Source organism: Trachypithecus francoisi, unplaced genomic scaffold, assembly GCF_009764315.1.
Source record: "Trachypithecus francoisi isolate TF-2019V2 unplaced genomic scaffold, Tfra_2.0 Lachesis_group12, whole genome shotgun sequence".
NCBI lineage: Eukaryota > Metazoa > Chordata > Mammalia > Primates > Cercopithecidae > Trachypithecus > Trachypithecus francoisi.
Genome location: NW_022681457.1, coordinates 13,256,642 through 13,284,125, shown reverse-complemented (window position 1 = coordinate 13,284,125; position 27,484 = coordinate 13,256,642). Strand labels below are relative to the sequence as shown.

Genomic DNA, 27,484 nt, shown 5'->3' with positions numbered 1-27,484 from the left:
GGCTCCTTCATTTTTAGCCTCTCTGTTTGTGTTTTTCAATGGCAGCCGCCAAGGCAGAGAGTCCTTAGCCCTGCTCCCTGCTCTATTTCCCAGCGCCTCTCCATATGTGTGTGTGTGTGTATATATATATGTATACATTTTTTTTTTTTGAGATGGAATTTTGCTCTTGTTGCCCAGGCTGGAGTGCAATGGCACAATATCGGCTCACTGCAGCCTCCGCCTCCTAGGTTCAAGCGATTATCCTGCCTCAGCCTCCCGAGTAGCTGGGTACAGGTGCCCGCCACCACGCCCAGCTAATTTTTGGTATTTTTCGTAGAGACGAGGTTTCATCATGTTGGCCAGACTGGTCTTGAACTCCTGACCTCACGCGATCCACCCGCCTTGGCTTCCCAAAGTGTTGCGATTACAGGCGTGAGTCACCACCCCCGGCCTTTTTTTTTTCTTAAGGCCGGGTCTTGTTCTGTTGCCCAGGCTGAAGTGCAGTGGTGCGATCCTAGCTCACTGCAACCTTGACCACCCGAGCTCAAGCAATCCTTCCACCGCAGCCTTCTGAGTAGCCGGGACTACGGGCGCGCGCCATCACACCGGGCTAATTTTTGTGTTTTTTTGTAGAGATGGGGTCTCGCTATGTTGCCCAGGGTGGTGTCGAACTCCTGAACTCAATCGATCCTCCCGCCACAGCTTCCCAAAATGCTGAGATTACAGGAATGAGCCACCGCGCCCGAACCGCTCCATACATATTGATACAGGAAAACTCACAGGATGCGTCGCTGGTAATCCATGCTCCCATAAAGGCTGGCCTCTGGAAAGAGACCTGGGAACGAGCCCTGACGTTCTCAGCCGTGGGGCTTCACAGAGAGGGGTACCTCGAATTAGGTTTCTTATCTTAAATAAAGAGAATAACAGCAACCACTTTTTCACAATCTTGCGAACGCCAAATGGAAGGATCCCTCCAGAGCGCTGAGAACTCGCCGAGCTCCTCCCGGGAAACCCGGGATCACGAGGCGCCATTTTGCGGACGGGCAAACTGAGGCCCGCGGCGCCGCGACTTACCCAGGCCCTTTTGCAGTGGGAGGCGGCGGTGGAGGAGGGTGGTCTGGGGCCGGGACAACAAAGTCCACCCTGCCGCCGGCTTCCACGCAGCTGCCAGAATGGTCCTTACCCCGCCCAAGTAGGGCGGTGCGAGGCGGGGCAGCCCAGGCAGCGGTCATGGTGGCGCAGTTGCCCGACGCCGGAAGTGCCCGCCTGAAACTCCAGCTCCCAGCAGACCCCGCGGCGCGCCCCGGTCGAAGCCGGGGGAGCAGCCGCCATTGTCCGCGGCTGAGGCGAGGCCTTTGCTCGGGCTGTGGGGCTGCTGTAGCTGCGGGGCTCGGGGGTCGGGAGAGCCGGCGGGGAAAGGCGGCGCTAGGGCGGGTCCTGCGCCTGCCCTTTCCGCGCCGGCTTTGCGCCCCCGTTGCCTTCGGCTCTCCAGCCAGCAGCCTGCCTCCGGCCTCCCGCCTCCGGGCGCTCTTCCTTGTCTGGCCGGACGGGCCTGGGTGAACTCTGCAACGTCGGCTCCGCGCGCCTTTGTCCCCGAGGCCGCGCCTGGAGCTCCCAAGCGCACTGCTGGCCCGGACCTCGGCGCGGGACAAAAGCCAAACCCCCCAGGCGAAGCGACCCCGAGCCTGCTGCGCCGCTTTCAAGGGGGACCGGCGGCTGCAAGCCAGGTGAGGCCGGGACGAGCTTCTGCAGCGTCGCGGCCGCGTCGGTCTTGCGGAGGAAATTTGGGTCGGGAGCTCTGGAAGCAGGTGATAAGGATGCTTCCGAGGCCATTGATGGGACGAATAACCCCGTTCATTCCCCAGCCGGCGTTTCTCCCCCCGCCAGTTCACACAAAGCACTGTGAAGGACGTCAGACCGGGGTTGGAAACAGCTCCGGGTTCCCTTAAACATGCAGCGACGGTGGCGGTCACTGTCAAGTTGCAAATAACGGTGCAAAATACGGTTTGCATTCTGCGTTTTCGCGCTGATTCCGGTGCTCCTGAGGCCCACTGTGTGTTCTGGTGCTTTATACACATACCCAGGAATCCAGTCGAGAGGTTGCTGACTTGTACAAAGATCTGGAACCTGAGGAGTTAGGGGTCTGGGCGCCAGGCCCATCCCTAAGTCCTCCACACACACACAAGCTTAGGCTTAGTAAATCTTGGACGTGAATTTCTTTTGGAGGTGGGATTAAATTTGCATAACGTTCACCACTTGAACCACTTAAAAGTGTGTAATACACTGGTTTTATTGTATATTAATAAAATTGTGCAGCCATCCCCATTATCTAATTTTAGAACATTTCATCACCCCACAAAGAAACCCTTGTTCCCATTAAACAGTCACTCCCCGTTTCATTTTTCCCCCCAGCTCTAGGCAACCACTAATATATGAGGATTGCAAGTTGATTTTACAATAACTGTTGTCAACCCAAAAGTTCCATTTGTGTGGTGACTGGCTGTCTCTTGGGAATGGCTGACAAATTTGTACCCTCATTCAGGATCATGCTTTTTTCCAGCTTATGCAAATTACCCTTCATTTCTCTCCAGGAATTGTGTTACTTTTTTGACATGTAAATTCTCTTTTCTGATGATGCTCCTTACAAGTTTCTTTGTCGCTTCTGTGGATGGATTCCCTTCTTTGTTCCCACTTGGTCTTCTGTGAGAAAGGACTAGTTTTGTCTTTTTTCACTTTTGTCACTAGGTTGGAATTTGCAGTATTCCTGAGCAGGTGCCTGGTCAATCAGTCCTCAGGATGGCAGCCATCAACCCATGGGCCTCCTGGGGTGAGTCCAAATTGTGTTTCTTCTGGGCCTCCCCCAACATTAGCTGCTGAAGTCATGGGTCAGAGCTGGGACAAGCTGAGGACTTTTGAGGATGGAAGGGGCTCTATCTTGGTACAAAATTAGAACTGATTGGTGGTAAAGGAGGAAAATTGTTGGCATAAAAGACACTAACTTTTATGTGTTTTATAGTCATCTCCTGAGAGGTGTCATTAGTTTTAAGAGATTTTCTGGTGGTTTATGGGGTTTCCTAAACAACAGTAATACATATAAGAAAATATTGTCTCTACTGCTCCCATATATATTTTTAGCTTTGTTGTTTTTACTTATATAGCATTGGTTGGTAACTTTAAAAGTGTTAAGTAATAGCGACTCACCTGTGCATCGCCTGTGTGAATCCAGCTTATGTTGGATTTTTTTACATGCCTTTGGGCTCTGTTTATGGAATTTTGTAGTGCCCATTAGCAAGTCAGTCTCCTCTTGTATTTTGTCGCCTGGAATCGCTAGGTTTGGTGTCACAGTCCTAACCTGCTCCTTCTGTGCAGGTGCCCTTACGGACCAGTCTTGGGGGATGACGGCTGTTGACCCATGGGCCTCCTGGGGTGAGTCAAGAGCCCGGTCAGCTGTGGGCTGCCATATTGTGGCCTCTCGCTGTAGTGCTCTGCCACAGCTGGAGATTAGAATGGGGACCAGGTGGGCTGGGCACGGTGGCTCACGCCTGTAATCCCAGCACTTTGGGAGGCCAAGGCGGGTGGATCACAAGGTCAGGAGATCGAGACCATCCTGGCTAACACCCTGAAACCCCATCTCTACTAAATATACAAAAAGTTAGCTGGGCAAGGTGGCGGGCGCCTGTAGTCCCAGCTATTCGGGAGGCTGAGACAGGAGAATGGCGTGAACCTGGGAGGCAGAGCTTGCAGTGAGCCGAGATCGCACCACTGCAGTCCAGCCTGGGCGACAGAGCCAGACTCCATCTTAAAAAAAAAAAGAATGGAGACCAGGTGGGGCTTTAGGGCAGGTGGTCCAGATCTGTCTCTGTGCAGAGTTGGAGCAAGGAAGAATCAGAAAACTAGTGAGCAATAAGGTGATGGTGACGTCTCAAGATGCATGAGAATTCATGTGTGGCCATTTAGGGTTCAGGCCCAGGAAGGTTGTGACCAGACACTGCTTCTCAGAGATGGTACCTTATAGCACAGGGGGAGCAATGAGAGATTCATGTGTTCAGGTACTTTCCTTACCTTCTCTGAGCCCTAATTCCTTCATCTATAGAATGAGGAAGTGGGTCTCTTGCCTCATTCAAGGGGGAGGGGCAGGGGCTGGTCCTCAGCCCGCCAGAAGGACAGGTGAGCTCCTGGCAGCGAGAGCTGCCTCCATGACTTTTTTCTCGTTTCCTAGCTCTGTGTCCTCAGGATCCTGCCTGGCATGTGGAGGGGAACCTCGAGGAGGGGAGGAGGGCCACTGGGCTCCCAGCAGCCCAGGTTCAGGTGAGATGGGGCTGTTCTGTTCCCAAAGGATGATGTCCAGGTTATCCCTGGTCATCCCAGTTGATGTGGCTCACCAGTTTACAACAGTTGGAGTTTGGGTAGGGAAACAAGCAACTGGAAGTTAATGCTTCCTGAGAGCAGGCAGGGAGAATCAGGCTGTTTTTGGTGCCTCGGAGCCTTGCTCGGAGCCTGGCCTTGCGGACCAGCCTGTCCACAGTGCTGAGCTCCGACTAGCCTGGCCGCTTGTGGGGCATGAGGGGCAGCCCTTTTGGCTGGCAGCCCCACTTCTCTCTTGCCACCTTCACTCATGTCTTTAGCACCTGATTTAGGCTTATGCTGTGCAGTGCCTGCTGTGAGGGGAACAAGGACAGGTGTGAGCCTCCACCCTGAGGAGCTCCCAGACCCTTTTCCAGGGTTATTCACTCAGCTGAGGACATCTCACGGCCTACCTGGAGCCACACATGCAGTGTGGGATGTGAGAAACCTGAGACGGGTGGGGTAGGCCCGGAGGAGCTCAGTCACCTGATGAGTTGGGAGATGGGACAGAGTCTGTGTGAGGTCAGCTTTTGCTGTGGAGGGAAGGCTGCTTGGGAGACCTGGGCCAAGAGGTAAAAAGAATGCATCAGCCAGTTGGGCACAGCCTGGTGAGTGGGAGTCTGGCCTCCTGCAGCACTACAGGGGTGGGGGTGGCAGGCACACTACGTGACCAGTGTTTGAGTGAGACTGACTCCAGTTAGATTTTAGGCTAGAGAGGCCAGGATGAACCCAGCCAGGCCCTGAATGCCTGCTGCAGAGCCTCAGAAGTCTTGGGATCAGGGGGCACCAGGGTTCGAAATGTGATGATGGGTGTGGAAGAGGAGGGCTGTGGGAAGCAGGCTGGTGTTTCAGGCTTCAGTCTGACCAGGACCTTGGAACTAGGGAGGAGAAGTATAAGGAAATCAAAGCAGGGTCCTTTGTGATTATGGGGACAGGGTGGCTCCTGAGAGAAACAGGACAATGGAGTCACTTAGGAAAGGTATCATCTCTCTGTGCTCCTCCTGCCCAGCCTCCTCACCAGATGCAGCCACTTAAAAAAAATTTTATAATAGCTTTATTGAGATGGTACTGACATACCATAAAGTTTATCCTTTTAAAGTTTATAATTCTGTGGTTTTTAGTATAGTCACAGAATTGTGCAACAATCACCAGTATCTAATTCTAGAACATTTTCATCACCCCAAAAATAAATCCTGTACCCATTAGTAGTCACTCCCTGTCCCCCTACTCCCTCCCAACCACTAGTGTACTTTCTGTTCCTAGGAATTTGCCTATTCTGGACTTTCATAAAAATGGAATCATAATATGGCACAGCCTTTTTTGTCTGGCTTTTTTCACTTAGCATAGTGTTTGCGTTTTCAGGAGTTATCCATGTTGTAGCATTGCGTCAATACTTCTTTTAATGACTGAGGCAGCCATTTTTAACTTCTTGTTTTCAATTTTTTAGAGTTGTCTGTATTTCTAAATGGGAGATTTTTAAAAATTTGTTTTTTCTAATTCATCAAAGTTACATTTACCCTGTTAACTCCCTGCTATGAAAGATGAAGAAAAACAGTTTCATTACCTTTTTTTAGGTCTTTTATTTTTAAATTGAAATAATGAATCCAGCAGATGTGAGATACTTGGATATAAAACGATTTAAAAATCATGTCTCTACTTTGTGCCTCCCCCTGAAATTAAAAAATATTAATGAAACTGCCCACAGTTTCAAATCTGGTGGGTGAAGTATATCATAAGTATGCTGTCCCCACTTGGCAGTGTTGCTATCCCTGGTCCAGATGAGATGGGAAGCAGAAGGGCTTGAACCATATGATGCAAGGTGATTGTTGCCTGGTATCAGAACGTGGGCAGCTATGAGGTGTGCTGCTGTTACACTGTACAGTCATTATTAAATCCTAAAACAGAATCATCAGTAGTGAAGCTAGGCTAACCTGAAAGATGGCCCGTGAATCAGACTCTGAGGAGGAGAAGTTAGCTGTAATAAAACACCGCGAAGAAGCCCTGTTCACCACCATGCTACACTCTGCTGTTAATTTATGCTAGGCTTTCTGAGAATTATCCAAGTTAATGCCGAGAAAATAAAACAGAATTAAAAATAACAACACCCTCCAATGTCTGAAGAGTTGTGATTTCTGATAACATGCTCCTGGCTGGCCCCCCTCCCCACATTTACTTTGGATTTTTTCCTGTGGGAAACTTGGATTTGACTGCTGTGTGTTTTTAACTAAGTGAGATCTTCAGGAATGCAAAAGAACCCTGTGTCCTTTATTGTTCCCTCCGAGATTAAATCTTTATTGAAATAAAGCATTTATCTGGTGAAAACATAAAATGCTGTCATCCCTCATTATCTGAATAGTCCATTCATGGAAGTATGTTCAATAGTGAGGTTTTTACTACAGAAGCCCAGATCCCCTTATTTCTAGAAATAGGGGGAAATAATAATTGTAGTGATAATATCTCATTCCATCTAAAAAACCCCAACCAGCCTGTCCAAATATGGAAGCATTAAAACCCCCCTGTAACAATCCACCTAGGATATCTGCGTAACAAACGTTATGTACATAAAACACCAGTAATAATCTGCACTCATCCTTGGTCAGACTTGAGGATGTGCACAGTCTAGTTCTGTTTTCCTTCTCTGCAGTGAAATCTACCATAGAAGCCATCTGAATTGCCCCGGGTTCCTTGAAGGGGGAGCAGTTGGGTAAGATCTGTTGGCAAACATCTGAGACCCGGCTCAGCACCCTTTGTCTTCTCTCCTTGAGACTCTCACAGGGTTTATATATGTGGCTGGTTTGTTAGCAGATTCCATAAAGTGCTTTAGAATGCCTAGATAAGTGCTTATACGTGTGTACAAAGTGATGTGTGCAAGAATGTTTATGAGAATTTGGGTGAAACACATTTGCAAGTCATCCTAGGATATAATTGGAAAATGCAGATGCAGCTCCTGAGGGTGACCTGTGGAACCGAAGGGTTTGCTCCTCCCTCTAGCAGGACTCTTCTCTCTTTAGCACCCTTACGGTAACCTCAGCATCAGGCAACAGTGAAACCTGCATTTCCTCTCCTATCCTTGAAGGGTCCCTCTCATCTCCACAGCCCGTGAGACTAGGTTCCTGTCTTCCACCATCTCTTCCTTCTGGCCTTTTGGTTTTGCATTTTCCTTTGCAATTCTAGGCTGAAGGTGTTTACTGTGTCCCCTTACCATTCATTTATTTATTTTTATTTTTGAGGCAGAGTCTCATTGTGTTGTACATACTGGAGTGTGGTGGCACGATCTTGGCTTGATGTAGCCTCCCCACCTGGGTTCAAGGGATTCTCATGCCTCAACCTCCCGAGTAGCTGAGATTACAGGCGTGCACCACCACACCCGGCTAATTTTTGTATTTTTAGTGGAGACAGGGTTTCACCATGTTGGTCAGTCTGGCCTCAGACTTCTGACCTCAGGTGATTTGCCTGCCTTGCCCTCTCAAAACGCTGGGATTACAGGCGTGAGCCATTGTGCCCGGTCCCGTTACCATCCTGGAGGTGAGGCCTCCATGATTTGTGGGCCCAGACATGGTTACATGTTCAGCTGGGGGCACCTTTTTTTTTTTTTCCTGCTTTTTAGCCCATGGGGCTTACAGTTTGAAAATGTCCCCTTTTTCATTTCTGAATTTTTTAAAAATTTATTTTAATTTTAATTTTGACAAATTTCATAATTACAGAAGAGTATAAAAAGGTAACAAATGGCATCACCATCAGCGAACAATTATTACTGTTTTGTCATATTTGTTATCTTTTTCTTCTTTTACATAGTACTCTTTGTCTTCACCATTTCTCAGGCAACCACTCATGGATTCAGTTTGTACACAGCTAATTCATTTTCATATGCATACGTAGATGATAAACTATATAGACATAGTCTTTTTCTTTTTTTGAGACAGAGTCTCACTGCATTGCCCATACTGGAGTGCAGTGGGTGATCTCGGCTCACTGCAATCTCCGCCTCCTGGGTTCAAAGGATTCTTGTGCTTCAGCCTCCCAAGTAGCTAGGATTGCAGGCATGTGCCACCATATCTGGCTAATTTTTGTATTTTTAGTAGAGGTGGGGTTTTGTCATATTGGGCAGGCTGGTCTCGAATTCCTGGCCTCAGTGATCTGCCTGCCTCGACTTCCCAAAGTGCTGGGATTATAGGTGTGAGCCCCTGCACCCGGTCAAACACTCTATTTTTTTCCCAGTGATTTTTTTCTACATGTAGTTTTCCTATAGTTTTCTTTTTTCAACTTTGAGGTCCATCCGTGTTGATAGATACAGAGAAGTCAGGCTTGTTCCTTTTGTGCTGCCGAGTGTGTCCATTAGAGAAGTGCACCTCTGTTCATAGTTTCTTTTATGGACAGGTTTATAAATTCCTCTTTCCCCCATTGTTTTTGCTGCTCCAGCCAAAGCTGTGTGAACATTCCTGTAGCTTCACTTTGTGCACGTGTTTATGTAGTTTTTTTTTTTTTTTTTTTTTTGAGGCGGAGTCTCGCTCTGTCACCCGGACTGGAGTGCAGTGGCCGGATCTCAGCTCACTGCAAGCTCCGCCTCCCGAGTTTACGCCATTCTCCTGCCTCAGCCTCCCGAGGAGCTGGGACTACAGGCACCCGCCACCTCGCCCGGCTAGTTTTTGTATTTTTTTTTTTTTTAGTAGAGACGGGGTTTCACCGTGTTAGCCAGGATGGTCTCGATCTCCTGACCTCGTGATCCGCCCGTCTCGGCCTCCCAAAGTGCTGGGATTACAGGCTTGAGCCACCGCGCCCGGCCCTTCTGTGTCTTATTTTAAGAAGTCGTGTGGGCCGGGCGCGGTGGCTCAAGCCTGTAATCCCAGCACTTTGGGAGGCCGAGACGGGCGGATCACGAGGTCAGGAGATCGAGACCATCCTGGCTAACACGGTGAAACCCCGTATCTACTAAAAATACAAAAAACTAGCCGGGCGACGTGGCGGCGCCTGTAGTCCCAGCTACTCTGGAGGCTGAGGCAGGAGAATGGCGTAAACTCGGGAGGCGGAGCTTGCAGTGAGCTGAGATCCGGCCACTGTACTCCAGCCTGGGTGATAGCGAGACTCCGCCTCAAAAAAAAAAAAAAAAGAAGTCTTGTGTTATTTAAAAAGTAATATTTCCCTCTTGTCCTTTTCCTTTATGTTCTCTTTGTGGGCTCTTCTATTAGGTAGTGGACCTCCTGAACAAATTGCCATGTCTCTGATCTCTTTATATTCCATGTCCTTTTCTTGGCGGAGTTTGGGGGTGTGATGATCATGTTCTCACCACAGCAGAACTCTCTAGGGCCTCCTGAACTAATTGCTATGTCTTCTAGTCTTTTCTTACTCTTTGAAGGCTTTCCTCTTCTCTCAACCTCTCTTGTAGCATCCTGTCCCACTTTATACTGAAATCACTCTGATCTGAGAATCTGAGAATAGGAATTACAGTTCTCTGAAAGTTGAATGTGGCTGTTGTTTGGATTCTCTGGCCTTGTGGCTGCTTAGTTCAGTCTCTTGATCTGCATCAGGGGTTTCTCATGTCCAGGAGTCGTCTGGTCTAGGGCAGGGCTGTGAGGCTAGAAGTCCTGCTCTACTGCAGCTGCGTAGATCTGACTCCTGATTGGTGCCTTCCACTCCCCTCTGCCCTCCTGGCGAGGCATGCCCTGGGTTTCGTGGGCCTGCATGGGCCAGGGCCAGCCGGTCAGCTGTACTTCCAGTTTCATAGATAATGAGCTGTGAGGCCACAGACTCCCTTCTCTTTTTCATCTGGTGGGACTGAACAGGTCTCCACGCATCTGGGCAGCCTGAGAACTTAGCCGCAGTCTCAAGTCTGAGGAGGCTCCTGGGATTTTTGCCTGGTTATAAGTGCATGGCTGCTGGCAGTGCCGCCCACGAGGTGGGGCACTTGCAAAGCTATTCAAGTGCAGGCTTCTGCCTGCTGTTTTCAGCCTGACTCACTCCTGCCTCTCCTAGAGTCCTCTTGCAGGAAGCACCTGCTTCACCATGGTGCCTCCTAGTGTGGGGCTGGAATCACCTCTGGTCTAGTTGGTCAGCCTCACCTTCATCTGTTCTGCCTCTGGGAGGAATGAGTTGAATTCAAGGTGCTGACGCCCCCATTTTTTTTCACTGGCTGGGTTATTTCTTTAACTTTCTTTAAAAAAAAAAAAAAAAACAACTTTTTAGGAGATTTTTGACCCCCAAAGTAGAAGATGAACCCTGTATTAGTTTAGTTTTATGTTGCTGTTGTAATAGACTACCACAGACTTTATGGCTTAGAACAACGTTCTGCAGCTCAGAAGTCTAAAATGGGTCTGCAGGGCTGTTTCTTCTGGAGGCTCAAGGGAGACTGCTTCCTGGCTCATGTCCTGACCTCTATCATGAGCCATTTCCTGGCTCATGCCCTGTCCTCCGTCTGCAAAGTACATCACTCTGACCTCTGCTTGCGTCATATCTCCTGTGACTCTGACTCCTGCCTCCCTCTCTCACTGATAAGGACTTTGGTGATTACATTGGGCCACCTGGATAATCCAGGATAATCCCACTAAAGATTCTTAATTATATCTGTAAGTTCCTTTTATCATTAAGATAACAGTCACAGGTTCTAGGGTTAGGACATGGGCATCTTTTGGGGGGTGTCATTTAGCCTGCTCCAAGCACCCATGTTGACCAGCTTCAGCAGCTGTCAGCTATCTGCTTTCTGCATTTCTTTTCATCGATTCCAACACAACCTTTTTTAAACTGGAGGCTTTGAAAGCAAATCTCAGAATTGTATCATTTCACCTGTGAGTGTTTCTGTGTATGTATCTAAGAGATATGTACCCTTAAGGAAGAAATCATAATACGTTTATCATACTCAGCAAAATTACCCATAATTCCTCAATGTTACCTGATATCCAGTTCATACTGTTTTCTCTACATGTCCCTAAAATAACTTTTTACAGTTGTTGGTTTGTTCAAATCAGGATCCAAACAAGGCTCACACACTGCACGTGCTTCCCATGCGGAAGAAACTAGGTCACTGGTCTCGTTGATTTGCCTGATTTTTGCCTTCATGATGTCATTGAATACGTTCCTCCATCGCCTCGTCTCCTGTGAGCAGTAGTTGGACTAGAGGCCTGAGTAGACTCATCTGGTATTTTTGGAAAGAATACTTCATAGGTGGTGCTGGGTTCTTCGTACTGCTTGCATCTGTGAGCACGTGATGTCTGGTCGTCCCATTTTCATGTATGGTGGGTTAGTGGGTGCAGGTACTGTCAGGCTGATCCCTCCATTATAAAGCCACCTGTCTGCCTTTCACCTGCGGCTGAGCAGTCATTGATGGTCATTGCCACTGTCCACTGTTTTATTAGGGACCGCAGAACCGGTCTCACGATTTCATTCCTCTTATGTTTATTAGACCTAATTCCTGTATTTTTAAACATATAATGATTCCACTGGGGTCTTGGGAGGGGTGGGAAGTGAATTTGTGGCTTGGTCTACCAGCTGGACAGCCGTTAGGGTGTAGGTTTGCACCTTGTTAGTGTAGGTGAACATTGAAGCCATCTAAGAAGGTGCCACCCCAGGGAGGTTAGGATGTGTGAGACAAGCACCGGGTCAGAGGCACCTTGGGCTATCAGCACAGCTGCCTAGCTGGCTCCCCAGGTGCTGTTGCTCTGTGAAAGTGCATCTGGCGTAGGTGTGGTGCCCTTCTCTGTCCATATGACATTTATTTTTTGTTTTTTGTTTTTTTATTTTTTGAGACAGAGTTTCACTCTGTCGCCCAGGCTGGAGTGCAGTTGTGCGATCTTGGCTCACTGCAACTTTGCCTCCCGGGTTCAAGGGATTCTCATTCTTCAGCCTTCTGAGTAGTTGGGATTACAGGAGTGCCCCACCATGCCCAGCTAATTTTTGTACTTTTAGTAGAGATGGGGGTTTCATCATCTTGGCCAGGCTGGTATCGAACTCCTGACCTCAAAGGATCCACCCACCTTGACCTCCCAAAGTGTTGGGATTACAGGCATGAGCCACTGCTCCCAACTCCATGTTACATTTAAATTAAAAAAAATTACATTACCATACAATGTAGAAACAGTAGCCGTCAAGCATACTGAGATCTGGACAGTCTGTGAGAGGAAAACCAATAAGTTGTCATTGACCATGGGGGTTTGGGAGGGTATCATAGAGGGAGGTTATGGCTAGCTAAATGCTGCATAGGCCAAGAAGGTAAAGGCGGCCGGGCGCGGTGGCTCAAGCCTGTAATCCCAGCACTTTGGGAGGCTGAGACGGGCGGATCACGAGGTCAGGAGATCAAGACCATCCTGGCTAACATGGTGAAACCCTGACTCTACTAAAAAAAAATACAAAAAAACTAGCTGGGCGTGGTGGCGGGCGCCTGTAGTCCCCGCTACTCGGGAGGCTGAGGCAGGAGAATGGCGTAAACCCAGGAGGCAGAGCTAGCAGGGAGCTGAGATCTGGCCACTGCACTCCAGCCTGGGCGACAGAGCGAGACTCCGTCTCAAAAAAAAAAAAAAAAAAAAAAGGTAAAGGCAGAAATCAAACTTTGGACTTGGCAATCACGAGACATTGGTGAGAGCTTGGTAAAAACAAGACTCATATAATTATTGCTCAAAAATGCTTCAATATAGATCAGCAAAAATGACAAATATTCAGAAAAAATTTCCATTACCAAGGAACAGGAAAACGGATAATAAAGGCAGAGAAGGAACTGCCCTGGGGCAAGGCCGGACGACAAGGAAGGAGAGAAGGTGAGAGTGCACTGTACCTGGCAGGAGGAGGTTGACTGCCAGAAGCAGTGGGACGAGGGTGCAGGAGACGTCTCTACAGGGGGTGTGAGGCTGCAGGGGGTGACTCTGTGCCTCTGAGGACATGAGACACAGAAGAAGTGGGACAAGGGTGCAGGAGACGTCTCTACGGGGGGTGTGAGGCTTTGGGAGGGATGATTCTTTGCCTCCGAGGATGTGGGACACAGAGGTGAGATTCAGCCATAGAAAAGAGGATGGACAGTCCTTGCCGTGGGGTACAGTAAGGCTGAGCCTGGAGGGTTGTGAGCAGGAGTTGACTTTTCAGGATATGGTATTTATTGGAGCAGAAGCAGTTCTTTGTTTTAAGCCCATCATGTGAAGGTAGAGGGGAAGCAATTGAGACAATAAAAGTTGATACACTGAGGCCGGGCGCGGTGGCTCAAGCCTGTAATCCCAGCACTCTGGGAGGCCGAGACGGGCGGATCACGAGGTCAGGAGATCGAGACCATCCTGGCTAACATGGTGAAACCCCGTCTCTACTAAAAAAATATAAAAAACTAGCCAGGCGACGAGGCGGGCGCCTGTAGTCCCAGCTCCTCGGGAGGCTGAGGCAGGAGAATGGCGTGAACCCGGGAGGCGGAGCTTGCAGTGAGCTGAGATCCGGCCACTGCACTCCAGCCTGGGCGACAGAGGGAGAGTCTGTCTCAAAAAAAAAAAAAAAAAAGTTGATACACTGAAGATTCAGCAGGGAGGGCTGGCTCAGATCAGGACTCGAGCTGGGTGCAGTGGCTCATGCCTGTAATCCCAGCACTTTTGGAGGCCAAGGTGGGCGGATCACCTGAGATCAGGAGTTCGAGAGCAGCCTGGTGAACATGGTGAAACCCCATCTCTACTAAAAATACAAAAATTAGCCGGGCGTGGTGGTGCATGCCTATTGTCCCAGCTACTCAGCAGGCTGAGGTGGGAGGATCACTTGAACCTGGGAGGCAGAGGTTGTAGTGAGCTGAGATCGCACCATGGCATTCCATCCTGGGCGACAGAGTGAGACTCTGTCTCGAGAAAAATAATTTTAAAATAATAAAAGGACTTGAGGGATGTATTCGTAGGAAAAATCAGACTTAGATTACCTTTCCTTTTTCCTTCTAGTTTTCCAGTTTTCTTGCTTTCATTAAAAAAAAAATCAGTTTAGATTGTAACTAAAGTGCTTTTGATGGCAGCTGTAACCAAGTTTCCTTGCACTGGGCTGCTCTGGGGCATCCTGCACACCCTTAGCTTCAGTCCTTGGGACAGAGATGAACTGGGAATGGAAGGCTCCCCACCATGGCCAGAAAGACAACTTGTGAATGTACAGATCACCCTTTCAGGTCCTTGATCTGGGTGTTGAAGCAAATAATCCATCCTAAAAGTCTCTGGCTTGCAACCATTGCTTATAGCCTGTTGCTGCACCAGTCCAGGCCTTATTACATGACTGCCTTTCCAGAAGAGGGGCATTGCCAAGGTGGGGGACATAGCCAGTGTGCTGGAATTTGGCAAGAGTCTTGGAAGAGACCTGCTCAGCTTTGCTGTGGTTCTTGTGGGCCCAGGTATCTAATTCCCTAAGAGTATATACCAAAGATGGGGTCTTGAGTGGTTCTCAGTGAGCCCTGCCTCACATTAGTCAGACTCGTGAATAACCAGGACAGTTTGTCTATATCCTGTCTTCTCTCCCCAGGGCTGTCAGCCTCACTCCATCCCTAGAAATATTGGAGGCGGTGGTCACAGGCTGAGAAGGAACATTTGTGTTCTTTTAGGAACCAGTGACCTTCAAGGACGTGGCCGTGGACTTCACCCAAGAAGAGTGGGGGCAGCTGGACCTTGTTCAGAGGACTCTGTACCGCGATGTGATGCTGGAGACCTATGGGCACCTGCTCTCTGTGGGTAAGGCAGGTGCTGCCCAAGTAAACGAAGCTGTTCCCATGGTAATGCCTTCAGCTGCTCCATGTTTTAGAAGCTTGTTGCAGGGGCGAGGGTGGTGTCTCAGAAGAGCTGAGATGATCTTGGGCCCTGAGGTTCGGGGACGAAACTCCTAATGCTTACAGAACATGGAGTGGGAAGGACCTTGCGTATTCTGCCCAGGTTGAGAAGTCACAGGGAGCAGTAGGCAAGAGAAGCTTTCTTTGGCTGTCCCAAAGCCTCATGACACGAGTTCCATGCTTTTCCTCCATGCACAGGAAATCAGATTGCCAAGCCTGAGGTCATCTCCCTGTTGGAGCAAGGAGAAGAGCCATGGTCGATGGAGCAGGCATGTCCTCAACGCACTTGTCCAGGTGAGGGCAGAGCCCAGGCTGAACAAGGAACTTCCCCCCAGGCCCTCTTTGTTAAGAAATGGAATAAGGTTGGCCGGGCGCGGTGGCTCAAGCCTGTAATCCCAGCACTTTGGGAGGCCGAGGCGGGTGGATCACGAGGTCAGGAGATCGAGACCCTCCTGGCTAACACGGTGAAACCCCGTCTCTACTAAAAAAAATACAAAAAACTAGCCGGGCGCAGTGGCGGGCGCCTGTAGTCCCAGCTACTCGGAGGCTGAGGTGGGAGAATGGCGGGAACCCGGGAGGCGGAGCTTGCAGTGAGCCGAGATCGCGCCACTGCACTCCAGCCTGGGCGACACAGCGAGACTCCATCTCAAAAAAAAAAAAAAAAAAAAAAAGAAAGAAATGGAATAAGGCCATGAAGAGTTACCTTCCTCAGATACATTTAAAATTCCCTCTAAGGAGCTTTCTTCTCTTACTGCTTTTGATTCAGAGCAGAGAAGCATCACCATCCTAATAAGGCAGCCATTTTCATGTGCTGCAGTTTCCCTCCCTTGCTGTTGGCTCTCTTGATGGCTCCTGTTTTCTGCGGTCCCTTCCTCTAACGTTACCTCTCATCCATGTAGCTACTTAAAATGTTTTCCTTATTCCCTCTGTTGCCAAACGTGTAACCTATAACTACAGATACTTCTTTAAAAAAAAAAAAATAGGCCGGGCGCGGTGGCTCAAGCCTGTAATCCCAGCACTTTGGGAGGCCGAGACGGGCGGATCACGAGGTCAGGAGATCGAGACCATCCTGGCTAATATGGTGAAACCCCGTCTCTACTAAAAAATACAAAAAACTAGCCGGGCGACGAGGCGGGCGCCTGTAGTCCCAGCTACTCGGGAGGCTGAGACAGGAGAATGGCGTGAACCCGGGAGGCGGAGCTTGCAGTGAGCTGAGAGCCGGCCACTGCACTCCAGCCTGGGGGGCAAAGCAAGACTCCGTCTCAAAAAAAAAAAAAAAAAAAATAGGTTTTTTGGGCTTTTTGGTTTGTTTGTTTTGAGACAGAGCCTCACTCTGTCGCTCAGGCTGGAGTGAGTGGTGCGATATCGGCTCACTGCAACCTCCGCATCCCGGGTTCAAGCGATTCTCCCGCCTCAGCCTACTGAGTAGCTGGGATTACAGGCACCCGCTACCATGCCTGGCTGTTTTTTGTGTTTTTAGTAGAGACAGGGTTTCACAATGTTGGCCAGGCTGGTCTCGAACTGCTGACCTCAAGTAATCCACCCACCTCAGACTCCCAAAGTGCTGGGATTACAGTATGAGTCATGGTGCCCGGCTTGGGCTTTTGTTCTTTCTTACTTAGATCTTCTTGGATACCAAATAAAATAGATTTTTAAAATATAGGTAATGTTCAAATATCTGAAAGCTACTTAAAATGTGTAAACTAAAAAAAAAAAAAATCTCCTTTATTAAAAACATTAGCTGGGCTTTGTGGTACATGTCTGTGGTCCCAGCTACTCAGGAGGCTGAGGTGAGGATTGCTTGAGCCTGGGATGTTGAGGCTGTAGTGAGCTGTGATTTCACCATTGCACTCCAGCCTGAGTAACAGAGCAAGACCCTGTCTCAAAACAACACCAAAAATAACACCAAAAATAATTCATTCATACTCCCTGTTCTTAGTCACATTACTATTATTCCTCCAAAACAGAGATACATAGAGGCATACACACAGGTAACCACTTTTCTTTTACTATAAAATCTTGAGTTATTTTGGCCGGGCACGGTGGCTCACACCTGTAATCCCAGCACTTTGGGAGGCCTAGGTGGGTGGATCACAAGGTCAGGAGATCGAGACCATCCTGGCTAACATGGTGAAACCCTGTCTCTACTAAAAATATAAAAAATTAGCCGGGCGTGGTGGCGGGTGCCTGTAGTCCCAGCTACTCAGGAAGCTCAGGCAGGAGAACGGCGTGAACCCGAGAGGCAGAGCTTGCAGCGAACTGAGATCATGCCACTGCACTCCAGCCTGGGCGAGAGTGTGAGACTCTGTCTCAAAAAAAAAAAAAAAGAAAAGAAATCTTGAGTTATTTTCTTGATAGTTGCCCTGGGGATTACAATTAACATCTTTTGAGATAAGGTCTTGCTCTTCTGCTCAGACTGGAGTGCAGTAGCACAATCTTGACTTACTGCAACCTCTGCATCGCAAGCTTAGGCAGTCCTCCCACTGCAGCCTCCTGGGTAGCTGGGACTACAGCCATGCACCGTCATGCTCAGTTAATTAAAAAAAAATTTTTTTTTTTTGTAGAGACGAGGTCTCACTGTATTGCCTAGGCTAGTCTTGAACTCCTGTGCACAAGCAATCCTCCTGCCTTGGCCTCCCAAAGTGCTAAGATTATAGATGTGAGCCACAACGCCTGGCCTTACAATTGACATCGATTTATGACAATGTAGTTTGGATTAATACTAGTTTAATATTAATAGTATACCAAAACTTTGTTTCTGTATAGCTCTGCCCTCCTCCTTTTATGCTGTTTTGTCACACATTACATCTTTATACATTGTGTGTTCATGAATATAGATTTATAATTATATTCTATATTCTATATTCTATATTATAGAATATAGAATTATTGCTTTATGCAGTTGTCTTCTAAGAGACTAAAACAGGGAGCTAGAAACAAGAATTGTATTTATATTGTCTTTTCATACTTATGTAGCTGCCTTTATTGATTTTTTTATTTTGAGTTACTGTTGAATGTTCTTTCATTTCAGCATGAGGGACTCACTTTAGCATTTCCACTCTGTTGCCCAGGCTGGAGTGCAGTGGCATGATCATGGCTTACTGTAGTCTCAACTTTCTAGGCTCAAGTGATCCTCCCATCTCAGCCTCCTGAGTAGCTGGGACTATAGGTGCACACGACGATGCCTCACTATGTTGCCTAGGCTGGTCTTGAACTCCTGAGCTCGAGTGATGCCCCTGCCTCAGCATCTCAAAGTGCTGGGATTACAGGCATGAGTCACTATCCCTAGCCAGCATTTCCTATAGGACAGGTTTGCTAACAGCAAACTGTGGCGTTTTGTTTATCTGGAAATCTCTTGATTTCTCCTTCATTTTTGAAGGATAATTTTACTGAGTGTAGAATTCTTTTGTTTGTTTGTTTGTTTTTGTTTTTGAGACGGAGTCCGCTGTGTCCCCCAGGCTGGAGTGCAGTGATGCAGTCTTGGCTCACTGCAAGCTCCGCCTCCCAGGTTCACGCCATTCTCTTGCCTCAGCCTCCCGAGTAGCTAGGACTACAGGCACCCGCCACCATGCCTGGCTAATTTTTGTTTTTGTATTTTTCAGTGGAGATGGGGTTTCACCGTGTTAGCCAGGATGATATTGATCTGACCTTGTGATCAGCCTGCCTCAGTCTCCCAAAGTGCTGGGATTACAGGCGTGAGCCACCGCGCCCGGCAGAATTCTTGATTGTCATGTTTTTTTGTCTTTCTTTCTGGCCTGAATAGTTTCTGAGAAACAAGCTGTTAATCTTCTTGAGGATCCCTTGTATGTGATGAGTTTCTTCTTTCTTTCTGCTTTCAGGATTCTCTCTTTGGCTTTAATTAAATTGAATTAATTGATTAACTAATTTATTTATTTTTTGAGACGAAGTCTTGCTCTGTCACCCAGGGTGGAGTGCAGAGGCGCGATCTTGGCTCACTGCAACCTCTGCTTCCTGGGTTCAAGCGATTCTTCTGCCTCAGCCTCCTGAGTAGCTGGGACTACAGGCACCCACCAGCACGCCCGACTACTTTTTTGTGTGTGTGTGTGTTTTTAGTGGAGACGGGGTTTCACCGTGTTAGCCAGGATGGTCTCAATCTTCTGACCTCGTGATCTGCCCACCTCGGCCTCCCAAAGTGCTGGGATGACAGGCGTGAGCCGCGCGCGGCCCTAGTTTAATTATTATGTGTATGCATGTAGCCTTCTAGGTTGGAGCTTCTCAGAGTCCCTATAGACATCTCATTCCTCAGTTCTTTCATTCTATCTTTTTGACTCCTGTGTTTTGGGCCCCACCTGTTTGCCATCACCTTGGGCAATGGTGACTTTAAAACATTGCCTGTAAATGTTAGAAAAGTACGTCCTCCCTAGAGGCTTTTTAACACTATGAGAGTTCTGTGTCAGACAAAATAAAGACCAGCTTTTTCAGTGGAGTCTTCCAGGGAGCCACTAGGCAGATCTAGTAATGACTGTTCTTTGGGATTGAGGCTTTGAAAAAGCTCCAGCTTTGTTCTGCTCACTGAAGTACCAGAAGCGGGAGCTGTCATTTTCAAAGGCTGTTACTGAGCCAGAGATGGGACCAGGGTAAGTTAAAACACCATATAGCTTACTGTTCTTATTAAAATTTACTTTTCTGGAATAAATGTTTCCTGGTTGCTGCAAGGCTTTGGTTAATTTACAGAATTTTGAAAAACTGCCTTCTGACAGGTTTGCCAGTTTTTTAGTTAGTTTTACAGAGTGTTGAAATTTTAGATGTCTTTACTTCACCATTTTCACTGACATTCTGCCCCAGGTAATCACTTTTAGTAATTTCTGTTATGTGCATAACAGAGTTTCCTTATGCAACTACAAGCATGTAGGAATTTGTGTTACTTTTCACGTTTTCAACAGTAGGAATATTATACACATTGTCTTTATCTTACTATTTTTGGCAATGTGCCACCATCTCTTCTCGAGTCCTGAAGTTGGATTATCTTCCACCCGGTCTAATGGAGGGACTTTGGTGGAGAATCTCGCCAATTGTTTTCTATTCAGATTGGAAACTTTCCCCTAAGAGCTCATGAATTCCAGGAGCTTTAATTCTTCCACCTTCAGTGCTGCCCGTTCTTAATTACCATCCAGAGTGCTGCAATTCCAGCACCCCTGTCCTTACACTTCTCCCTTTTACAAAGCATCTCAGCTGTCTCCGTGATCACAGCCGATAGAACCAGTAATCTTGTCTCCTCTGTCTAGATGTTTTCCCATCTTCCTGAAATGTATTTCTGCATGTCCCCTAAGCTGGAGATTAAGAAGTCATCTTGACTTCCTACTCTTTCCTCTCCAAGAAGTAATCTCCCTTCTAACTCCCAAGATTTTCTTCCTCTGAAATGTGAGTTATGTCATTCAGCTTCCATCATCACTCTCAGTCCAGCCCCTTTCTCATAAAATTCCAGCCCAAGTTGATGAGGAAATTCTCACTTCTTGTTAGCCACCTCAGGTATTATTTCTAGGTTTATATCCCTGAAATCCTTCATTATGAGGTCCCTGTCAGTCAACCTAGAGTGATTCTAATTGCCTTTTAACAAAACAACTGGATTTCAAGACCTTCTATTTTTTCTATTGTTTCTCTCATTTCCTGAATAGTTCCTGGAGTTTATTCAGCAGGTATCCTTATCTTCCTCCTTACACACCGGTCACGCCATGCATGCCTCTGCTCATGCTGAGTGACTAGTCATTCTGTACACAGGTCGTGCTTCAAGGCTGAGCTCATGTTGTTTCTTTTGTGTGAACCATCCTCGATCACTTCAGTTAGTGCTGATCTCCTTTTTTGATCTCCCACCCACTTAGCATCTATTCTATAACCCCACTATCTCAGAGTGATGTTTCTTTTTTTTTTTTTTTTTTTTTTTTTGATATGGAGTTTCGCCCTTGTTGCTCAGGCTGGAGTGCAGTGGCGTGATCTTGGCTCACTGCAACCTCCGCCTTCTGGGTTCAAGCAATTCTCTCGTCTCAGCCTCCCGAGTAGCTGGGATTACAAGCGCCTGCCACCACGCCCGGCTAATTTTTTTGTATTGTTTTAGTAGAGATGGGGTTTTACCATGTTGGCCAGGCTGGTCCTGAACTCCTGACCTCAGGTAATCCACCTGCCTCAGCTTCCCAAAGTGCTGGGATTACAGGCATGAGCTACCGCGCCCAGCCTCAGAGTGATATTTCATGTATATTCATCACTGTTTGGTATGACCTCTCATCACATAGATTCTGACTTCCAGGGAGACCATACTTTCTTGCCTCGTCTCTGGTGCTGGAAACTCAGTAGACTACAAGTACTGAGCAAGTATAAAGTTGGACAAGAGCTGTTCATTTGGTCTTTCAGTTGGTCTTTCGTTTGGTCAGGGAATTGGTCAGCTTCCATTTGTAGAAAAGCTTTTACTGGAAGGATTTAAAATCTATATGAAGATAATTCAGTAACTTTTAAGAGCTGAGCTTGAAATTGATAATAAATGCCAGTTGTGCAGAGTAGACCCTCTGTTATAATGATCATGGGGTCCAGGATGGGGGCTCACATTTGTAATCCCAGTGCTTTGCGAGGCCAGGATAGGAGGATCATTTGAGCCCAGGAATTTGAGACCATCCTGGGCAACATGGCAGTACCCTGTCACTACAAAAAATTTGAAAACATTTAGCCAGGCATGGTTATGTGTACAGGATGCACGCCTGTAGTCCTGTTATTCGGAAGGCTGAGGTGGGAGGATTGCCTGAGCCCAGTAATTTGAGATTACAGTGAGCTATGATGCCTGAGTGAGACCCTGTCTCAAAAAAATTGAACAAAAAATAATGGACTTGGGTGGTAAAAGGGGGGAAATTACATACAGTAAAGAGAGAAAAAGAGGCAGAGAGAGAGGACAGGGTCTAGTTCTTGTTGGGACTTGCCTGGGACTTTAGACCCTGTGGCAATCTGGATAATGACTTCCCCTACAAAGATATCTGCATCCTAATCTCCAGAATTTGTGAATAGTGCACCTTGTATGGCAAAAGGGACCTTCAGATGAGAATAAATTAAGGATCTTGCTGTGGGGAGATTATCCTGGATTGTCTGAGTGGATTCTAACTGTACTCACAAGGGTCGTTTTACAAGATTGCGATGGGAAGGTCAGAGACACAGGGAGAGGAAGTGATGACAGAAGCAGAGGTCAGAGTGACGAGCTTTGCAGATGGAGGAAGGAGCTGTGAACCAAGGAATTTGGGCAGCTTCTAGAAGATGGAAAGGGCAAGGATATGGTGGATTCCTTAGAGCTCCTGGAGGGAGCAAACCCAGCCGATAACTCCATTGTAGTTCAGTGAAAGCCGTTTTGGACTTCTGACTTCCAGAATGGTAAGATCATAAATTTGTATTATCTGAAGTCACTAAATATGTGGTAATTTGTTACAATAGCAGAAAGAAACTAATATAGCCTCCTTTGGTTGTTAGAGAACTGATACTTCAGCAGTGACAATAGGCAGCTCCTGTGTATTAAACTTGCCAGGAGTTTGGCTGGATTCTGAGTCTCATTAGTTATCAGAAAAGTTCTCGAAGGATAGCAGCAGGGCCATTGTTCAAGTATAGGTTAGCAGACTGTGACTCCTGTGTCTGTTTTTTAACACTATGCTGTCTTCCTAGTCCATCTATCATTGCTCTAAAAATTTTCTGTGGTGGATAGAAGTGTAACTTTAGGGGTATCCATAAACTGTGATGATGTCTGCCTTTTGGGTTGGTGGATCTTGTGTGATTGACTGGATTCTGTGACATAGGAAACAATGTGATAGCATTTTGTCATAGGTAACAGCCTGGCTTGAAGCCTTGCTTGGTGATACTCTCTTAACACCCGCTCCTCCTTTTTTCTGCGTTTGTCAATATATGGGAGTAGAAGGACATTATGACACAGAAGTGAATTAGAGCACTCATGATGTAAACGTTACTTGCTAAAGGCCTCGTGTGCTCACCTGCCTACCTTTTGTTAAGATGAAAGGCTTTATTCTCTTTTTTTCTTTTTTAACCTTAATAACATTCACTGTGTCCTTTTGTCAGGGATCTTCAGGACCACCCCAGGTTCACTGATTGACTGTGAGGACTTAAAGGACTCAAAAGTCATTATACTCAGGATTATTGTTTATTACAGTGAAAGGATACAAGGTAACATCAGCAAAGGAAAAAGGTGCATGGGTTAGACCAGGTGCAAGCTTCCAGTAGCGTGCATGGGGCACACTTAATTCCTCCAGCGAGGAGTTGTGACAACACACGTGAAATGTCTACTAGGAAACTTGCCTGAGTCTAGGAGTCCAGTGTGTTTATTGAGAGGTTGGTCGTACAGGCACATAGTGCTTGCGTGACTGACTGCAATCGCTGAAACTCCAGGCCATCCAGAGGGAAAGCAGGTGATCACTATGAATGACATTGTTTGCACACATATCTAAAGAAATTGGTAAATGTGCTTCAATACCTTGAGCATGCAAAACACTCTTACTAGTTAGAACATTCCAAGATCTTAATTCCCAGGAGTTGGCTAAGGGCCAGTTAGGAAACAGGCCACCTTTGCAAGGTTTGAGCATGTCAGGCCTGCAGAGTTAACTCTTTCTTGCACATTGTTTTTTTTTTTTTTTTTTTTTTTTTTTGAGATGGAGTCTCGCTCTGTCACCCAGCTGGAGTGCAATGGCGCGATCTTGGCTCACTGCAAGCTCCGCCTCCCGGGTTCACGCCATTCTCCTGCCTCAGCCTCCTGAGCAGCTGGGACTACAGGCGCCCGCCACCACGCCTGGCTAATTTTTTGTATTTTTAGTAGAAACAGGGTTTCACTGTGCTAGGCAGGATGGTCTCTGTCTCCTGACCTCATGACCTGCCTGCCTTGGCCTCCCAAAGTGCTGAGAGTATAGCACTGGGTAAGCCACCGTGCCCAGCCTCTTTCTTGCACATTCTTATCCTGGTCTTCCTTTTCGTGGAAAGGAAGACTTTTAAATGGTTTCATTAGTTTTCAGTACACACTTTATTCTGGTTAACTGTTGTTTACTTTTCATTATTCTTTTCCCTATTATGATCATTCTCTGAGTTCTAAGTCTGGTCTTGAAAACAAATTTATACTTGTCTTTTTGATAATATGGACAGTGAATCTCACCATTCACACTTTATTCTAATGTCTTTCTCTATGCTCTCATAGCTTTTTTTTCTGTCTGTTTCAGAATGGATGAGAAATCTTGAAAGCAAAGCATTGATCCCAGCACAGAGCATTTTTGAGGAAGAACAACCCCATGACATGAAGTTGGAAAGATATATATGGGATGATCCTTGGTTCTCCAGGTTAGAAGTTTTGGGATGTAAAGACCAATTAGAAATGTATCACGTGAACCAGAGTACAGCTATGAGGCAGATGGTCTTCATGCAAAAGCAAGTACTATCCCAGAGAAGCTCTGAATTCTGTGAACTTGGGGCAGAGTTTAGCCAGAACTTAAACTTTGTTCCATCTCAGAGAGTTTCTCAGATAGAACATTTCTATCAGCCTGATACACATGCTGAAAGTTGGAGATGTGACTCAGCCATAATGTATGCAGATAAAGTTACCTGTGAAAATAATGATTATGACAAAACTATTTATCAGTCCATTCAGCCTATTTACCCTTCAAGAATACAAACTGGAGATAATCTTTTCAAATGTACTGATGCTGTTAAATCTTTCAATCATATAATACATTTTGGTGATCATAAAGGAATTCACACAGGAGAAAAACTCTATGAATATAAGGAATGCCATCAAATCTTTAACCACAGCCCATCACTTAATGAACACCCAAGGCTTCATGTTGGAGAAAACCAGTATAATTACAAAGAATATGAGAATATCTTTTATTTCTCATCCTTTATGGAACATCAAAAAATCGGTACTGTAGAGAAAGCATATAAATACAATGAATGGGAGAAAGTCTTTGGGTATGATTCATTCCTTACTCAGCATACAAGCACTTACACTGCAGAGAAACCCTATGACTACAATGAATGTGGGACATCTTTCATCTGGAGCTCTTACCTTATTCAGCATAAGAAAACTCATACTGGAGAAAAACCCTATGAATGTGATAAATGTGGAAAAGTTTTTAGGAATCGTTCAGCCCTTACTAAACACGAACGGACTCACACTGGAATAAAACCCTATGAATGTAATAAATGTGGAAAAGCCTTCAGCTGGAATTCTCATCTTATTGTACATAAGAGAATTCATACAGGAGAAAAACCTTATGTTTGTAATGAGTGTGGGAAATCTTTCAACTGGAACTCTCATCTTATTGGACATCAGAGGACTCATACAGGAGAGAAACCTTTTGAATGTACTGAATGTGGGAAATCGTTCAGCTGGAGCTCCCATCTTATTGCCCATATGAGAATGCATACTGGAGAGAAACCCTTTAAATGTGATGAATGTGAAAAAGCTTTTAGGGACTACTCAGCCCTTAGTAAACATGAAAGAACTCATTCTGGAGCAAAACCATATAAATGTACTGAATGTGGAAAATCCTTCAGCTGGAGCTCCCATCTTATTGCCCATCAGAGAACTCACACGGGAGAGAAACCGTATAACTGTCAGGAATGTGGCAAAGCTTTCAGAGAACGCTCAGCCCTCACTAAACATGAGATAATTCATTCTGGAATTAAGCCCTATGAATGTAATAAATGTGGAAAATCCTGTAGCCAAATGGCTCACCTTGTTAGACATCAAAGGACTCATACTGGAGAAAAACCCTATGAATGCAATAAATGTGGAAAATCCTTCAGTCAAAGCTGTCACCTTGTTGCTCATCGGAGAATTCACACTGGTGAGAAACCCTATAAATGTAATCAATGTGAAAGATCCTTTAATTGTAGTTCTCACCTCATTGCACACCGGAGAACTCATACTGGAGAGAAACCATACAGGTGTAATGAATGTGGGAAAGCATTTAATGAGAGTTCATCCCTTATTGTACACCTAAGAAACCATACTGGAGAAAAGCCCTACAAATGTAATCATTGTGAGAAAGCGTTTTGTAAGAATTCTTCCCTTATTATTCATCAGAGAATGCATAGTGGAGAGAAGCGCTTTATATGCAGTGAATGTGGAAAAGCCTTTAGTGGTCACTCAGCCCTTCTTCAACACCAGAGAAACCACAGTGAAGAGAAACTGAATTGAATGTATGCGAGTTTTTTGTTCATCGTACATTTTGACAACACATTGAGGAAAACCCTATAAACATAATCAAGAGGGGACATTTTTCATTAAGAGTTCAGGAAGACTTCTCCCACATTATTTACTAGAAAATATCTATCTTAGGAGAAACCCCGTGAAGTAAAAGAATAGGGAAAAGCTTTCAGCGGTTATGTAGCCCTTATTCAAAATCAGATAATTACAGTGAAGAAAACTCTAAACTCCCCTTACGGTCTACCAGTAATTCATACTTGAGGACCGTGACTGTGGGGAATGAGGCATCTTTTAGCAAGAGCTCTCACCTACTTGTAGATTGGTGTGAATTGCTAAGGGAAAAACCTTACGCAGAGAAAAGTTTTTGACTGGAAATACACTGTTTTGCATCAAGCTGGAGTATTGGATGGAAAACTTTACAATAACATTTTGTGCATAATTGTAGAAATACAGATTTTGTTGTTATAAGGGGAGCGTCTAGGTGCTCAGGAGTAGAATATGAAATGCTAAATCTGAATGTAAGAAAAATAGTATTGAATGGGGTATTTACTGTTGATTAACCTCCTTAGAGAAAATTAATGAATGAGATGACTAATGGTAGAAAAGTTCTTGCCTAGGAGTATGAGACTGATGTTGCTGGACAGAAAGTGATCCTTAGCCCAGTGTGTCAGCATCCATTGTTACTCATCACTGCATTGTTGGGCAATTAGTTTGTATTTTGTTTTAGGCAATCACTATAAATTATAATTATGGACACTGCATCAGTATACATAACAAAAGAATAAAAAGGATACAGAATTGTATATACATATTTACTGTAACAGATCTAAAAAATGTGTATGGGTAAAAACCTGAAAGATCCATGGAAAAATTAACCCAGTTAATTTGAGATTTTTTAAAAGTTTTACAAATACATATAACAATTATGTGCTGGGCTTTGTTTTAAATGCTTTCCAAGTGTTAACTTGTTTAGTCCCCTTAACTCTATGAGATAGATACTGTTACCCCAGTTTTACAAATGGCTAAGCTGAAGCATAGATGTTGAAGGATCCTACCTAAGGGGCACAACTAGTAAGGGAGTAGAGCTGAGATTGTTTGGCTCTAGAGTTCTTGTTTTCAGCCACCATTTTATGCTGCCTCGCCAGTGATTTTTTTTTCCATTTTCTTCAGTGTTTCTATAGTAGAGATTTGATAATAAAAAGAAAATCCTAAACAATGAG

At 46.1% G+C, this 27,484-nt stretch overlaps 2 protein-coding genes across 4 annotated transcripts; one reads left to right on the top strand and one right to left on the bottom strand.

Annotated features, from left to right (window-relative positions):
* Window positions 1-614: 614 nt before the first annotated feature.
* LOC117092096 lies at window positions 615-1,991 on the bottom strand. The gene has a single exon (XM_033225295.1). It carries the CDS (start codon window positions 1,989-1,991, stop codon window positions 1,050-1,052), a length of 942 nt encoding a protein of 313 aa, XP_033081186.1. The 3' UTR covers window positions 615-1,049.
* On the top strand, window positions 1,275-27,484 carry ZNF606 (zinc finger protein 606). 3 transcript variants are annotated; one of them, XM_033224685.1, is made up of 7 exons: window positions 1,275-1,706; window positions 2,725-2,806; window positions 3,349-3,405; window positions 4,199-4,287; window positions 14,852-14,978; window positions 15,272-15,367; window positions 24,277-27,484. In XM_033224685.1, exons 2-7 carry the CDS (start codon window positions 2,776-2,778, stop codon window positions 26,253-26,255), a joined length of 2,379 nt encoding a protein of 792 aa, XP_033080576.1. In that variant the 5' UTR covers window positions 1,275-1,706; window positions 2,725-2,775; the 3' UTR covers window positions 26,256-27,484. The 3 variants fall into 3 exon arrangements, with proteins under 3 accessions (XP_033080576.1, XP_033080577.1, XP_033080578.1); XM_033224686.1 differs by lacking the exon at window positions 3,349-3,405; XM_033224687.1 differs by lacking the exons at window positions 3,349-3,405; window positions 4,199-4,287.

Excerpts from the sequence above, each read along its gene's own strand:
- LOC117092096 (XM_033225295.1), bottom strand. The coding sequence starts at position 1,991 with ATGCAAACCGTATTTTGCACCGTTATTTGCAACTTGACAGTGACCGCC.
- ZNF606 (XM_033224685.1), top strand. The coding sequence starts at position 2,776 with ATGGCAGCCATCAACCCATGGGCCTCCTGGG. Across the intron at positions 2,807-3,348 it reads CAACCCATGGGCCTCCTGGG|GTGCCCTTACGGACCAGTCT; the intron begins GTGAGTCCAAAT and ends CCTTCTGTGCAG. Across the intron at positions 14,979-15,271 it reads TGGGCACCTGCTCTCTGTGG|GAAATCAGATTGCCAAGCCT; the intron begins GTAAGGCAGGTG and ends CTCCATGCACAG.